This window comes from Maylandia zebra, linkage group LG16 (assembly GCF_041146795.1).
Source record: "Maylandia zebra isolate NMK-2024a linkage group LG16, Mzebra_GT3a, whole genome shotgun sequence".
NCBI classification, from domain to species: Eukaryota; Metazoa; Chordata; class Actinopteri; order Cichliformes; family Cichlidae; genus Maylandia; species Maylandia zebra.
The window spans coordinates 36,897,340-36,914,737 of NC_135182.1; the positions used below are offsets into that span (position 1 = coordinate 36,897,340).

The 17,398-nt window shown below is 44.4% G+C and overlaps 1 protein-coding gene across 6 annotated transcripts in view; it reads right to left on the bottom strand.

The window, feature by feature from the left end:
* ttn.1 (titin, tandem duplicate 1) overlaps positions 1-17,398 on the bottom strand; it is a 175,520-nt gene that overhangs the window by 28,201 nt on the left and 129,921 nt on the right. For all 6 annotated transcript variants that reach the window (XM_076874611.1, XM_076874610.1, XM_076874609.1 and 3 more), the window contains one exon: positions 99-17,378. In XM_076874611.1, coding sequence (XP_076730726.1) covers positions 99-17,378 — 17,280 coding nt within the window. The remainder of the gene's footprint in view (positions 1-98; positions 17,379-17,398) is intronic.

Here is a 17,398-nt window from a genome sequence, read left to right on the forward strand (position 1 = left end):
ACAGACAGCAGGACAATTTTATTAAGTCCATAATATTGATTTATGATGTTTTTAAAGAAAAAACCTTTACAAATATAAGCACTCAGTGCATATGTTACCTGTGATCTTTGTCCCAGCCTTAGCGTCCTGAGGGACACCCACTCCATACTCATTTTCTCCAATAACTCTGAAATAATAGATAGCTCCCTCCTGTAGGTCTTCCACCTTGTAAGTCAGAGTGTGGCAGTTGCCAGTCACAGACACCCAGGCTTTCTTACTGGCCTCACGTTTTTCAACATGGTAGGCCTTTACTGCATCACCACCATCATTCTCTGGAGGATCCCAAGTGAGGGTTGCAGAATCCCTGGTCACTGAAGTTACTTTAACGTTCACTGGGGGTCCTGGAGAGTCAAGTACTTTGACAACCACAGGCAACGTTGCTTTTCCTAGTGGTGATTCAATTGTGACAGTGTATTCTCCAGAGTCATTTCTAGTTGACTTCTCAATAGTCAATGAAGTGCTGGATTCTGTTGATTCAATGGTTCCTCTGACTTTCAGATCAACACCCTCCTTAGCCCATGTCACTGATGGCAAAGGGTTTCCCTTGAATGGCACATTAAGAGTAAATGCTGTACCATGCTTAACAGAGAGCACTTTACGCATCTCAATGTCAACATCAAATGATGGTTCTGCAGTTCTGTCCTTTGCGGCAGATGGATTTGAATATGGACTACGCACACTGCTGCCAACTTTATTGATTGCTTTAACACAGAATTCATATTCTGCATCTGTCTTCAATCCAGTGATGGTGAATTCTAAGCTCTTTGTAAGAGGGATGGCCTCAACCCATCTTGCTAGTTCTTCAGGTGACTCAAGTACCTCCTCTTCCTCCTCATATTCTTCTTCTTCCTCTGGTTTCTGGATGTAGTCTCTGTATTCTACACTGTATCCAAGGATAGGAGCACCACCATCATCTGTTGGTGGTTTCCAGACAATAGACACGGTGTCTTTGGTTGAATTCACAATCTTTGGCTTGGTTGGACGAGAAGGAATGACCAGAGGATCTACTGCTCTGAATGTTGCAGATGGTTCACTCGGTGGACTCAAACCAGCTGCATTTTCAGCATAAACTCGGAAGTCATATTCACAACCCTTGCGGAGTTTAGTTACTACTGTGGTAAATTCAGGAACTGGATCTCTGTTCACACGGACCCAACGCATGCTTGTTTTCTCACGCCGCTCAATCACATATCCAGTAATGGGACTGCCTCCATCATTGGCTGGCTTGCACCAGGTGAGGGTCATTGAGTCTCCAGTTATAGTAGTGACATCAACACTAGCTGGAGCAGTGGCAAAGGTGTATGGATTTGTAACCTTTATAACATCACTCTCCAGAGCTTCACCAACACCATGCTTGTTAATAGCAAGAACCCTAAAGATATAGTCATTGTCCTTGAGCAGACCTGTGACTTTAAAGAATGTTTTTGTGACATCTGCCTTCACCAGTGTCCATGACAGCCGACTGGTCTCACGTTTTTCAACAACATAATGAGTGATGTCTGCACCACCAGATTCCTGAGGTGGACCCCAAGACAGAGTGCACTCTGCTGCTGTGATACCTGTAATCTGAAGTGGTCCTGCTGAGGGTCCTGGCCTATCTAGAATCACACAGTTTATTGGCATGGTAACTGTTCCACCAATATTTTGTAAAGTCAGGGCATACTGTCCAGAATCTCTTCTGATACAATCCTTCATAGTGAGACACGTGCTGGTGTCTGTTGAAACAATTTGAATTCTAGCTCTTAGCTCGATTTCTTTGCCATTCTTGGTCCATGAAATGACAGGAGCAGGACGTCCCGCAAGATCCGCATTAATCTTTAGAGTTTCTCCGGCTTTCACAAACACGGTCTCTCTGAACTTCACATCAATCATGATGCGTGGTGGCTCCACATCATCTTTAATAGTGATGGGACCAGTATTGTCTGATGGTATACTAAACAGTCCAGCTGCATTCTTTGCAATGACACGGAAATCATACTGGCTGTTCTCTGTAAGGCCTGTCACATCATAATGGGTCTCAGGTACATTAGTGAAGTTGCACCTTGTCCATCGTCCTTCTGGAAGGTCTCTGCGTTCAATTGTGTAACCAGAAACCTTTGCTCCACCATCATATTCTGGTTTTTCCCAAGATAAGGAGACTGATGTTCTGGTGATTGCAATGATAATGGGTTTACCTGGAGGGTCACATGGATCTCTTGCTGCTACGGCTTCACAAGCCTTGCTACATTTACCAATACCGGCAATATTTTCAGCATATACACGGTATTCATACATCATGCCCTCTTCAATTCCAGTGACTTTGTACTCTGTATCTTTGATCATTCCTCTGTTCATCTTTGTCCAAAGAATGCTAGAACGCTCCTTCCTCTCCAGGTGGTAGCCCAGAACAGGACTACCACCATCACTAACTGGCTCATTCCAAGTCACCAGCATATAAGACTTGGTGGCCAGTTTCACTATGGGTGTAGAAGGAGGTCCGGGCTGTTTAAAATTGTACTGAGCAGTGATTCCAGGTGAATCCAGATAACTACTCTTTCCATAGCGGTTAACAGCATAAATACGAAACTGATACTCTGCTCCATGTGTAAGGCGGCCAGCTTTGAAAGCTGTTCTAGCAACATTACTTGCTATCATCTGCCATTCCTGTGTGTTTGTGTCTCTCTTCTCCACAATGTAGTTGCTGATGGAGCAGCCACCATCATATTCTGGTGGGGACCAGGAAAGGGAGATGCTGTCTGAAGTCACTGCATCCACCTTAATTCCTTTAGGTGGACCTGGCTTATCAAGGACAATGACTCCAATATCTGCTGTAACAGTTCCTGCTGTGTTTGCCAAAGTCATTTCATACTTCCCAACATGTTCCTTCTTAGCCTCTTTGATAATGATTTTGGATGAGGCTGCAGTGTTTAAGATAGAAACTGATGTGGTTTGCTTCAAAGGAAGGCCATCCTTCTTCCAGGACACAGCGGGCTTTGGTCTGCCTCTTATTGGAACCTCAAAAGTGAGGTCACCTCCAGCCTTCACAGTGTATGTGGTAAACAGCAAGTTGATAGATGGTTCAATAGCAACATCCTTTGCAACCACAGGTAAGCCAAGATCCTTTGGCTCACTCTTCCCCTTCTCATTGATTGCAACAACTCTGAATAAATAAGCTTCATTTGGAGTTAAATTAGGAATAGTTGCTTCCGGTACCTTAACTGTACATGCTGTGCCCCATTTATCCCCACTCTTGGGCTTAAATTCTACATTGTAGCACATTACTTTGCATCCACCATCATGAGCAGGTTTCTCCCAAGCCAGTGACACACTAGTCTTGGTCAAATCTACAAGGGTAACCTTGCTTGGTGGCAAAGGTACCTCAGCTACCTTTACTTCTTTGGTTTCGACCATCTGGCCTTGGCCATATTCATTAACAGCACAGATTCTGAAGTAGAAATTTCCACCTTCTGGCAGGTCTTCTACCTTAAATGAGTTTGCTGTACAGTTGCTGGTGACAGCAGCATAGGCCTTCCTAACAGACTCTCTCTTCTCTATGATGTAGTTTGTGATTTTAGAGCCACCATCAGTAAGTGGAGTATCCCAGGCAAGAGTCACTGAATCCTTCTTTAGCTCCTTCACGGTAAAGTTTTGTGGTGCACTTGGTGTATCCAAAATTCTCACTGCAACAATTGCAGATTTTTTCCCACTACTGTTTTCTAGTGTTAGTGAGTATTTGCCACTGTCAAAGCGATTAACATTGTCAATGACAAGCATGGTGAATGAACGAGTAGTATCAATTACAGCACGCTCTGTAAGGGTACTGTCAACTTTCTCCCATTTTACAGCAGGCTCAGGTCTTCCTCTGATGGTGACAAAGAGGCGTAGAGTCCCACCAGCACGGACAGATAGAACCTTTCTGAGTTCAGCATCAAGTTCTATCTCTGGTGCTTCTGCCCTGTCAGAAGTAACCACTGTGCCATGGACATTAGCAGCCTCCCCCACTCCTTCTGAATTTATTGCATAGACACGGAACTGGTACTCTCCACCCTCCTTCAAGTCTGTTATAGTTAATTTGGTGGCTTGAATGCCACTGGGTGGAGTGAACATTGTCCATTCTTTTTCAACTGGTGCTTCTACTGCTGGTGCTATCTCTGCCTCCTCTGTTGACTCAGGTACCGGTGTATACTCCCTCATTTCAACAATGTATCCCTTGATATAAGCACCGCCATCAAAGTCAGGTTTGCCCCAAGACAGAGAGACAGAGGACTTTGTGTAGTCTGTTACTTTAGGATGGTGCGGAGGCCCAGGTGGTCTTATGGCATCACATGCCCTGTAGAACAGGGACAGCTCACTGAAATCTCCCATTCCAACCTCATTCTCAGCAGCAACACGGAACTCATAGAAGTGATCTGTGCTCAGACCTGTGACTTTAAACTGAGCGTCTGTAAGCTTTTGTCTGTTGCATTTTGTCCACCGTACACTGTCTTTGTCACGTTTTTCAAGATGGTAGCCTTCAATTTCAGCTCCACCAGTCTGTTCAGGAGCTGTCCACGACAAAACTATAGAGTCCTTTGTGATCAGACTGGCTTCTGGAGTTCCAGGAGCGCTAGGAGGCTTGTAAGGATTGCGTGCAATAATGGGTTCACTTTCCAGATAGTCACCAATGCCATATTTGTTCACTGCTCTGACTCTGAAAATGTATTCATCTCCAGGAAGCAAATTTGTTACTTTATGGTACAGACCCTTGATGTCTGATGCAGCCACGGTCCAGGACAACCTGCTAGTCTCTCTCTTCTCCAGCACATAGTGAGTGATACTGGCTCCGCCATCTAGAGCTGGCTCAGACCAGGCAAGAATGCACCTGTCGGCCATGACTCCAGTAATCTTCATGGGTCCAGTGGGTGGACCTGGTTTATCAAGGACTTTAACTGTGATAGGGAACACTTTTGTACCACCCAGATTTTTGAGGATGAGGTCATAGTGGCCACTATCAAGCTTGGTTACATCCTTAATCGTCATTGCTGCACGTTTCTGTGTAGTTTTCACTTCGATGCGCAAAGCTTTGTCCATTTCCTTGCCCTCTTTCAGCCAGAGCACCTCAGGAATTGGTTTTCCATAGATGTCTGCATCCAGAAGCAGATTTTCTCCAGCATTTACAACAATAACATCTTTGTATTTAGGATCCATTGAGGCCCTTGGTGGTTCAATTTCATCAGTAGCAGTAATAGGTCCAGAGCTGTCAGATGGCTCGCTAAAGATGCCAGCTGCATTTCTTGCAATAACTCTAAATTCATATTGCTCATTTTCTGTTAGACCAGTGACAGTGTACTCAGTCTCAACTATATTGGTAAAGTTAGCTCTTACCCAGCGTCCATCAGGAGAGGCGAGGTCTTTCCTTTCCACAATATATCCATTCACTTTGCTACCACCATCATACTGAGGCTTAGTCCACTGAATCCTGATCTGGTTCTTAGAAATAGATACAGCTTCTGGGGTACCAGGAGGATCACATGGGTCGCGAGCAACAAAGGACTCGGATACTTTACTGCATCGGCCAATGCCAACAATATTTTCAGCATAAACTCTAAATTCATATCCAATACCCTCCTCAAGGTTAACGATCTTGAATTGTGTGTCTGTAATGAGAGTCTTGTTCAGTTTGCTCCATAGAATGCTGCTTCTTTCCTTGCTTTCCAAATGGTAGCCAATAACTGCACTTCCACCATCATTGACTGGCTCATTCCATTCAATGATCATCATTTCTTTAGTTGCATATTTCACATGTGGTGTTCCTGGAGGACCCGGTGGTTTGAATGGATATTGCACCACAATGGCCTTGGAATCCAGAGGCGCACCCTTTCCATATCTATTTTCAGCTATGATTCTGAACTGATATTCTGAACCTGTCTTCAGCTTGCTGACCTTAAAAGCCGTTCTAGCTAGCTGAGTGGTGACTGTTTGCCATGTTGTACTGGTTGTGTCTCTCTTTTCTACTATGTAATTCTTTACTTGGCATCCACCGGTGTACTCTGGGGGGTCCCAGGAGAGGTGGACAAAGGTGTTGCTCACTTCAACAATCTTGACTGGCCCTTTTGGTGGACCAGGCTTGTCGAGGATAATGACAGATACATCCTCTGCGGTTGTTCCAGTGGTGTTGGCTGCTGTAATTGTGTATTTGCCAAAGTCCTCCTTGCATGCCTCAGTAATTTCTATTCCCGTTGTTGTTTTAGTGGATATTATATTCATTCTTGATGTCACCTTCAAAGGCTGACCATCCTTGGCCCAGGTGACTTTAGGTTTTGGCTTGCCAAGAACAGGAAAATCTAACTTCAGATCCTTTCCAGCTAATACACTGTAAGTGTTGAATGGAATTTTGATGCTGGGCTCCATGGTCATGTCAGTGGCAATCACAGGTGCAGCAAGTGCTTTTGGCTCACTCTTTCCCTTTTCATTGTAAGCAATGATGCGGAATAGGTATTCTGTTCCAGCTGTAAGGCCTGTGACAGTACCTTCACATGTTTTTGTATTTGTTGCAACTCCCCACTTATCTGTACCCTTAGGTTGCATCTCAATTAGATAGCCAGCAATTCTGCTCCCTCCATCCTGCTCAGGTTTCTCCCAGGCCAGTGAGACACTGGATTTAGTGACATCATTGAGGAAGATCTTTCCAACAGGCAGTGGTACTTCAGAGGCCTTGGAGGCAGTCTTTGTTTCCACAGCCGGCCCAATTCCATATTCATTCTCAGCCATGACTCTAAAGTAGTACATAGCACCTTCAATCAAGTTCTCAACTTTGAATGTTGTTTTGGTGCATTTTGTGGACACATTTGCATATGCCTTTCTTGTTGATTCACGTTTGTCAATGACATAGTTCTTGATTTTGGCACCTCCATCAATCAATGGAGCATCCCAAGCAAGAGTGACAGAGTCCTTTCTGATTTCTTTAACAACAAGGTTCTGTGGGGCCCCAGGGGCATCCAGAATTTTAACTGAAATAACCTCAGACACAGTGCCACTGCTGTTAGTCAGTGTGAGGGTGTATTTTCCTGAGTCACTTCTATCACATGAGTCAATAGACAACTGTGTGAAATTATGAGCTTTCTCGACCACTGGTTTTTCAGTCAGGTTTCCATCATCCTTAGTCCACTTTATCTCAGGTGTTGGTCTGCCCTTAAATGGAATATTGATTCTAACAGAGCCGCCTGCTTTCAGTACAATGCCCTTCCTCAGCTCAGAGTCAAGGTGGATCTCAGGTGGTTCGACCCTTTCTTCAGGCTTAGCTGTTCCAGACAGAACTGCCGGCTCGCCAACTCCCAATTTGTTCAGAGCACACACTTGAATCTTGTACTCCTGACCCTCAGTAAGCTTTGTAATTTCATATTTGTTGACACGCAGGCCAGTTGGAGGAGTGACCATGGTCCATTCTTCCTCTTCAGCCTTGCAGACTTCAACAATATATCCTTGAATGACACTGCCACCATCAGACAGAGGTTTACCCCATGACACAGTAATAGAAGTCTTTGTTGAGTCAATCACATGCACATATCCTGGGGCTCCAGGTTTGTACTTGGGATCACAGGCCTTGTAGTATGAACTTGCAAGGCTTGGCTCTCCCACTCCAACTATGTTCTCAGCAGCCACTCGGAATTCATACTCATGGCCTGTGGTCAAGCCTGTAACTCTAAATGAGAGATCAGTGACCTTCTGTCTGTTGCATCTGGTCCATTTGATCCCGGTTCTATCCTTTTTCTCAATTATGTAATTTGTAATTTCACTGCCACCATCAGTCTCAGGGGCAGACCAAGAGATGGTCATACCATCATGGGCAATGTTAGATACATCCTCAATGTGAGGTGGACCAGGGAGAACAAATGGAGTTTTCATTATTACTGCACCAGACTCCAGTGGCTCACTTACACCATGACTATTAACTGCCATTACACGGAACATATACTCGTCACCTTCCAGTAATTTGGTAACTTTGTAGCATGTGGTGCCACAGTTGCTAGAAACAACAGTCCAAGCTAGACGACTTGTCTCCCTTCTTTCAATGATGTAATGTGTAATAGGACTACCTCCATCATGTAGAGGGGGGTGCCATACCAGTGTGCATCTATCTTCAGCGACTCCAGTGACATGGAGTGGTCCTTCACATGGGCTAGGTTTATCCAGTACTAAAACCTTAAATTGAACAGTCTCACTACCGGCTTCATTTTTCAGCTGGAGTGTATAAGTTCCACCATCAACTCTAATGGAGTCTTTAATGACAATCATTGCATGGTTTTCTGTGTTTCTGATCTCTAGTCGAAGTGTGTTTTCAACTGGTTTGTCATCTTTGAACCACTGGATTGTTGGCAGCGGCTTGCCACGTACATCAGCATCTAGCTTGAATGTCTCTCCAGCATTGACAATAATGGTCTTGGTGAATGCAGGATCAATGGAGAATTTGGGTGCCTCCACAGCATCACTTGCAGTTATAGGTCCACTGTTATATGATGGTTTGCTGACAGTGCCAACAGCATTTTTAGCAATGACTCTAAAGTCATACTGTGCATTTTCAGTCAGACCAGTCACTGTAAACTGGGTCTCAATCACATTAGTAAAATTTGCCTTTACCCACCTGCCCTCGGGCAGATCACGCTTTTCCACAATATAGCCAGTGATATTGCTTCCACCATCATATTCTGGTTTAGTCCACTGAATGACAATGGTGTCTTTGGTCACATGGATGGCCTCTGGTATTCCAGGAGGATCACATGGATCACGGGCAACACATCCCTCTGAGACTTTGCTGCTCCTTCCAATTCCAACAATATTTTCAGCATAAACCCTGTATTCATATTCAACACCCTCCTCCAAGGGGTAACTCTTGAAACTTGTCTCGTGGATGAGAGTCTTGTTGATCTTGACCCAGAGAATACTATTCCTCTCTTTCCTTTCAAGATGGTAGCCAAGAACAGGACTGCCTCCATCTGTGACAGGTTCATGCCACTCAACAATTTGGTGGTCCCTAGAGAGAGAAGAGATGAAAGGAGTGCCTGGAGGGCCTGGCTCTCTGTATGGGTACTGAGCAACTACAGCAGATGAATCCAGACCATGGCTTTTACCATAACGGTTCTGGGCAATGATCCTGAACTGGTACTCAGCTCCAGTCTTTAGTCTAGGTACTTTTATGGTGGTTCTGGCCCAGTTGATACTAACATTCTCCCATGTTGTAGTAGTCGTATCTCTTTTCTGTACAACGTAGTTTGAAATTTGGCATCCACCATTGTGTTTTGGTGGGTCCCATGATATAGTGACACTCTGTGTTGTGATTTCATCAAATCTCACAGGGCCACATGGAGGGCCAGGTTTGTCAAGTACAATGACTTCAATTGTTGTGTCCTTCTTTCCAGCTGAGTTGGCAACATTTATGCTGTACATACCACCATCATCGCCTGCTGCCTCTTTTATGCTTAGTGTTGTATGTGTTGGTGTATTGACAATATGGACTCTTGTAGTAAACTTCAACGGAGCGCCATCTTTAGTCCATGTGATGGTAGGTTTAGGACGTCCAAAGATAGGAATGTCAATGTTAATGTCTTTGCCCACATGAACACTGTAGCTGCTGAATTCTGGACGGACATCTGGCTCAAAGACCAAGTTTTTGGTCATCACTGGCCCGGAAAGGACTTTGGGATCACTCTTCCCTTTATCATTGACAGCTGTAATTCTGAAAAGATACTCCTCTCCTGGGTTCAAATTGGAGACTGTTGCTTCCATTGTCTTAAAAGTGTTTACAGCAGACCATTTCTCTTGACCCTTCAGCTGCACCTCAAGCAAGTACTGCATGATCCTGCTACCACCATCATACTCTGGCCTCTCCCAGGCCAGAGAGATGCTTGTTTTTGTCTGATCTGTAACAATTAAACTCTTTGGAGCCTGGGGCACTTCTGAGACCTTAAGAGGATCAACAGTTGCTGCAGGCAGACCAACACCATAAGCATTCTCTGCAAGTACACGGAAGTAGTAACTGCAGCCCTCCTGGAGTGGTTCGATCTGCCATGAAAGAGCATGACAATTTGTGACAACAGCTGCAAATGTTTTGCGTGTGCTTTCTCTTTTTTCAACAATGTAGTTTTTGATCTTGGATCCACCATCCAACAGAGGTGGTTCCCATTCCAATGTTACTGACTGGTTTGTAATTTCTTTCACTTTAAGATTAACAGGAGCACTAGGTGTGTCAAGGACGCGGACAACAACCAATGCAGATTTGGTTCCACTGGAATTCTCTGCAGAGACTGTGTATTTTCCACTGTCATTTCTGCTCATTTTATCAATCACAAGCAATGTATAACTGCTGGTTATCTCAACCTGAGCACTCTCTTTAAGGGGAGCTTCATCTTTGTCCCACTTTATAGTAGGTGTGGGCCTGCCTTTGATAGGAATGAAGAGTCTTAGGGACGCACCAGCTTTAATGGTAACAATTTTTCTTAGTTCTGGGTCAATGTCAAGGTCTGGCTCATCTGCTCTGTCCGTAGCAACAACAATTCCAGCAACATCAGCATGCTCACCAACTCCTACTTTGTTGATTGCATATACTCTAAACTTGTATGCCTGGTTTTCTTTCAGATTTGCAACTTCAAACTTAGTCTTCTTAACACCTGTAGCTGGTGTGCACATTATCCATTCTTCAACAACTGTGTCTGTGGCAGCTCCTTCAGCAGCAGGTGCTTCAGCAGTAGTAGTGCAGCACTCAACAATGTATCCCTGAATCTCACAGCCTCCATCAGAAATGGGTTTTCCCCATGACAGGAATACTGATGTTCTTGTAGTGTCTGTAACTCTTGGGTTATGTGGTGGGCCAGGCCTAAAGATAGGATCAAGAGCTTTGTAGAAAACAGTTGGGGAGCTTGGCTCACCAACACCAACAGAATTCTCAGCTGCAACTCTGAATTCATAATTGTGGCTTTCCAAAAGTCCTTTGACCTTAAAACTCAAATCAGTGACTGTTTGCCTATTGCACCTAGTCCATCTTACGCCTTCTTTGTCATGCTTCTCAATTATGTATCCAGTTACAGGACTGCCACCATCTTCAGAAGGAGCCTCCCAGGTAAGCACCATTGAATCCTTTTTAATATTTGAAACTTCTAAGTTCTTGGGCGATCCAGGTAGCATGTATGGATCCTTGATTATGACAGCAGGAGATTCAAGTGGTGCGCCTACTCCAAATTGGTTGACAGCACGGACTCTGAAGATGTACTCATTTCCCTCCAGGAGCTTAGTAACTTTTAGACAAATGTTCTCCACTTTTTGTTCAACTACAGTCCAGATTAGTCTGCTTGTCTCTCTTCTCTCCACAATGTAGTGACAGATCTTGCTGCCACCATCCTGCAATGGTGGTTTCCATGCAAGGCAGCATCTGTCTTTGGTTATTCCTGTGACAACAAGAGGCCCTTGTGGTTCTCCAGGTTTATCTAGAACAACAACATTGACCTGTACAGTCTTTTCTCCTCCAGGATTTTTCAGTAGCAAAATGTATTGCCCTCCATCAGACAGTTTAGCTTCTTTGACAGATATAAAAGCTTTGGTGGGTGTGTTCTTGATTTCCCTGTGAATTGTGTTGCCTAGTTCCTGCTCTCCCTTCATCCAGTGGATAGAGGGCAGTGGTTTTCCATGAACATCTGCATCAATTTTGAAGTTGTCGCCAGCACTGACCACAATATTCTGTGTATACTCTGGGTCAATGCTTATGCGCGGTGGCTCAATCTCATCTCTGGCAGTAATTGGACCAGTGCTGTAAGAAGGAATACTGAAAACACCAGCAGCATTTCTGGCAATGACACGAAACTCATACTGATTGCCCTCCACAAGTCCACTTGCTAAATATTCCGTCTCAATTACATTAGTAAAATTAGCCTTCAACCAACGACCCTCTGGAAGCTCCTTCTTTTCCACAATGTAGCCTGTAACCTTTGCACCACCATCATACTCAGGTTTGGTCCAAACAATAGTCACTGAGTCCTTAGTAATCTTTATTGCCTCTGGGGTGCCAGGTGGATCACAAGGATCTCTAGCAATATAGCCCTCCGACACTTTACTTGCTTTGCCTATTCCAACTATGTTTTCAGCATACACTCTGTATTCATACTCCATTCCTGGTTCTAGACCAGTGGTCTTAAAGGTTTGGTCTGTAATAAGAGATTTGTTTAGTTTGACCCAAAGGATGCTGTTCCTCTCTTTACGTTCAAGGTGGTAGCCCAAGATAGAACTTCCACCATCAATGACAGGTTCATTCCAGGTGACCACCATGCTATCTTTGGTGCAGACTGCAATGGATGGTGTACCTGGAGGGCCTGGGAGTTTATATGGGTATTGAGCCAAAATGCATGGTGATAGAAGAGCTGGACCTTTTCCATATCTGTTTTCTGCAGTAATTCTAAACTGATACTCAGAACCTGTTTTCAGCCTGCCTGCCTTAATTTTGGTCCTTGCTAGGTTGGAAGATACAACCATCCAGGCAGTTGTAGATGTGTCTCTCTTTTCTACAATATAGCTTTTGATGGTGCAACCACCATCATACTCTGGTGGATTCCAGGAGATGGTTACACTGTCAGAAGTGACTTCCTCTACCTTAACTGGACCACCTGGTTGGCCAGGTTTGTCAAGAACAACAATGCCAATATCTGCTTTAGTCTCTCCTGCTGTGTTGGTAAGAGTAATAATGTAGTGTCCAACATCATCTTTAGTAGCTTCTTTTATAGTGAGGTTCAGCATTGTGTCTGTAGCACCAAAGTTTACTCTGCTAGTTCTCTTAAGAGGGAGACCATCCTTTACCCATGAAACTGTTGCTTTGGGGCGTGCAATATAAGGAACCTCCACTTTCAAGTCTTCTCCTGCCAACACAGTAAATGTGTTGAACAACATTTTGACAGCAGGTGCAATAACAAGGTCTTTTACAATCACAGGGACTCCAATCTGACGTGGATCACTTGTTCCTTTTTCATTTCTTGCAGCAACACGGAACATATATTCTTCACCTGCATTTAGTCCACTAATAGTAGCTTCTGTTTCTTTTACGATCAGTGCTTGGGTCCACTTGTCAGCACCCTTAGGCAGGATCTCAACAACATAACAGCCTACTCTACTGCCACCATCATGCTCTGGCTTCTCCCAGGAGAGAGTGACACTGTTTTTGGTAACATCCTTAAGAGTGATTTTGCCAGGAGGCTGTGGTTTCTCTGACACCTTAACTGATTCACCAGTCTCAATGGGCAAGCCGATGCCATACTCATTCTCCGCTAAAACTCTAAAGTAATAGTTGCATCCTTCCAGGAGCTGGTCAACAGTGAAGGTGGTTTGATAGCAGAGAGCATTGACTGTGGCATATGCTTTTCTTGTAGACTCACGTTTTTCAACAACATAATTCTTAATTTTAACTCCACCATCATTCACTGGTGGATCCCAAGTCAGAGTCACAGCATCCTTTGTCACAGCAGTAATTTTCAGATTCTGTGGGGCACTTGGTGTATCAAGCACTCTGACTTGTACTGTAACTGTCTTGGAGCCAGAGCTGTTCTCAACAGTAAGATTATACTTTCCACTGTCAAATCGGTTGACATTTTCAATTATCAGTGATGTGTATGATGTTGTGCTGTCAATGATTGCCCTCTCAACTGGTTCCCCATCTCCTTTGGTCCATTTTACCTGAGGGGGTGGTCTGCCTCTGATAGGCACAAACAGTCTAAGTGAACAGCAAGCTCTAAGCCTGACAACTGACCGAAGTTCCGCATCCAAATCAATCTCAGGAGGGAGAAGCCTGTCCTCTGCCTTTGGATTACCAGGTACAGATGCTGCCTCTCCAATTCCTTCACTATTGACAGCAGAGATGTGAATCTTGTACTCTTGATTCTCCTTCAGGTTAACAATGGTGAATGAGGTAGCAGGAAGACCTTCCTTGGGTGTCACAATGGTCCATTCCTCTTCTTCCTTCTTTTCAGATGGGATGCATGTTTCTACAATGTAGCCCATTATTTCACAGCCACCATCAAATGCAGGTTTGTTCCAAGCCACAGTAATTGAAGACTTGGTTGTATCCAAGATTCTGGGGTTGCATGGAGCTTCAGGCTTGTATAGTCCATCAGTAGCCTTGTAGAATGGACTAGACACACTTGGTACACTCAATCCGGCAGCATTCTCAGCAATAATTCTGAATTCATATTCATGTCCAACAACAAGACCTGTTGCCTTGAACTGCAGATCTTTGACTTTCCTCTTGTTACACTTGACCCAACGGAGGCCCATTCTATCTTTTCTTTCAATATGGTAGGTGGTGATGGGAGTTCCACCATCACTCTTAGGTGCTTGCCACATGACAACCATTGAGTCTTTAGTGATAGCTGTCACCTCAGCATTCTCAGGAGGATCTGGAATCACATATGGGTTGTCTGCAATAGTGGGTTGTGATTCAAGCGATTCGCCAATTCCATATTTGTTCACTGCCATTACTCTAAAAATGTATTCGTTTCCTTTGAGCAGCTTAGTAACCTTGTATTGTGTATCTTGGAGGTCTGAAACAACACTGGTCCAAACCAGTCTGCTTGATTCACGCTTCTCAATCACATATCCTTCAATCTTGGAACCACCATCATCTGCAGGTGGAGCCCAGGAGAGTGCACAGTTCTCAGCTGTGACATCAGTTACCTTAAGAGGTCCAACTGGTGGTCCTGGTCTGTCAAGCACTTTAACATTAAAAATGTGCTTTGCAAATCCACCAACATTAGTGGCAGTCAAAATGAATTCACCTCCATCTGGCCTTATAGAGTCCTTGTTGGTTAGAGTAGTTGTCAGTTCAGTGAACCTAACTTCCAGTTTCATTGTATTCTCAACCTCCTTTCCATTTTTGGTCCAAACCATAGATGGTGTTGGTTGACCAGCAATATCAGCTTCAAGCTTGAATGACTCTCCTGCCTTTAGTAGAACAACATCCCTAAAGATGGCATCTACCATAATGCGTGGTTCGATAATGTCATCTTTGCAGATAATAGGATCTGAAGGCTCAGAAGGTATGCTCACTGCACCTGCTGAGTTTCTGGCTATGATACGGAACTCATATGAGGCATCTTGAGTTAGTCCACTAACAGTGAACGTTGTTTCAATTATGTTGGTAAAGTTGGCTCTCATCCAGCGACCAGCAGGCAGTTCTCTCTTCTCCACAATGTAGCCGGTGATTTTGAACCCACCATCATACTCAGGCTTTGTCCACTGAATAGTAATGGCATTCTTGTTGACAGATATTGGCACAGGCTGACCTGGTGGGTCAACAGGGTCCAAGGCCAATATCGGTTCTGAGGCCTTGCTGGGTTTACCAATTCCAGCCATGTTTTCAGCCATGACACGAAACTCATAAGCAACTCCATCTTCAAGTCCAGAGGATTTAAAGATATTTCCTTTTACAAGACCCTTGCTAATCCTATACCACATTATGCTGGTTCTTTCTTTCCTCTCAACATGGTAGCCAATGACTTCATTTCCACCATCATTCACAGGCTCATTCCAGCCAATTGTTATTGAGTTTTTGGTAAATGCAACAACGTTAGGAGTACCTGGAGGACCAGGGACTTTGAATGGATAGGCAGCCACCACTGTCTCTGAAGTAATAGGAGGTCCAACACCATATCTGTTCTTAGCCTTTATTCTGAACTGATACTCTGATCCAGTAGTTAACCGGATGGCTTTAAACATTGTGCGGATGACGGTAGACGACAACTCAGTCCATGTTTGAGAAGTGGTGTCTCGTATTTCAATGACATAGTTGTTGATGGGAACCCCTCCATCATTCTCAGGAGCGTCCCATGAAAAGATACAATAAGTACGAGATATTTCCACAATCTTAACGGGTCCTTTGGGTGGACCAGGTACATCATGAACTTTCAGAGTGATGCTGTCTGTCACAGATCCAACAATGTTCTTTCCTGTCATGGTGTATACACCACTGTCAGCTCTGGTGCACTCACTGATGCTGATAATGACTGTAGCAGCAGTCGTTTCTACATTGGTCCTCTGTGTGAGTTTCAGGGCTGCGCCATCCTTCTGCCAAGAGACAGTTGGTCTAGGACGTCCCATAACTGGAATTTCAACCTTGATATCATCTCCTGCCTTGGCAATAACAGTCTTGTGACAAACTCCACGCAGGTCAAACTCTGGCAAAGAAGTAGAGTCCTTGACAACAATGGGTTTGCTCTCCTTTGGAATACTCCTACCTGAGTGATTGACAGCCATTACATGGAAAATGTACTCCTCATTCTCATTGAGATTCTTCACAGTGAAATCCATGTTCTTGACCGTCGTAATATGAGACCACTGATCAGTTCCCTTCTTCTGGGCTTCCAGGACATATCCTGTAATTCTGCTTCCACCGTCATGCTTAGGTTTGGTCCAAGCCAGGCTGATAGAGTTCTTGGTGATATCAGTAGGAATAATGCTCTCTGGAGAGCTTGGTGTCTGGGATGCACGAATTGGATCAGAAGTTTCAACCGCCTCACCGATACCATACTCATTCTCAGCAGACACTCTGAAATAGTACTCACAACCTTCACCCAGGTCACAAATTCTGACTGAAGTAGTTGGGCACTTTGTAACAACAGTAGCAAAAGCCTTGCGTGTTGATTCTCTTTTCTCAATGATATAGTTTGTGATCTTTGCACCACCATCAATGAGAGGCATTTCCCACTGAAGCGTAATGCTTTCTTTGTCAATCTTGATTGGTTTTAGGTTAAGCGGAGGCCCAGGTGAATCCAGAACTCTCACGTGTATGTCAGCACTCTTCTTTCCAGCTGAGTTTTCGAGGGTAAGCTCATATTTGCCTGCATCAATTCTTGAACTCTCAGGAATGATCAGCATCGTAAATGATTCAGTGCTGTCAATGACTGCACGTGGAACAGGTCCGCCTTCCTTGGTCCAGGTGACAGTAGGTGTAGGACGTCCCTTGACTGGCACAAAAAGGCGAATGGAGCAGCCAGCTCTGACAACAAGAGTTCTTCTGAGCTCAACATCAAGTTCCATTCCAGGTTCAGCTGCATGCTCCACAATCTCAGTGAATTCCTTAGTTTCGGCAGGTTCTCCCACTCCTTTAGCATTCACAGCACTAATTCTGAAGCAGTATTTTGCACCAGTGTCTAGTTCAGGAACAACAAATTCTGTGATCCTAAGTGGAGATGATGGGGTATCCTTAACCCATTCTTCTGTTCCTTCTTTTTTGTGCTCAATGACATATCCAGTAACTTCCAGTCCACCATTATGAAGAGGTTTTCCCCAGTTCAGAGTGGCAGTGGTTTTGGTTGTGTCTGTAACTCTTGGATTGACTGGAGGTCCAGGTGGATCTATAAGATATAAAAGAGGA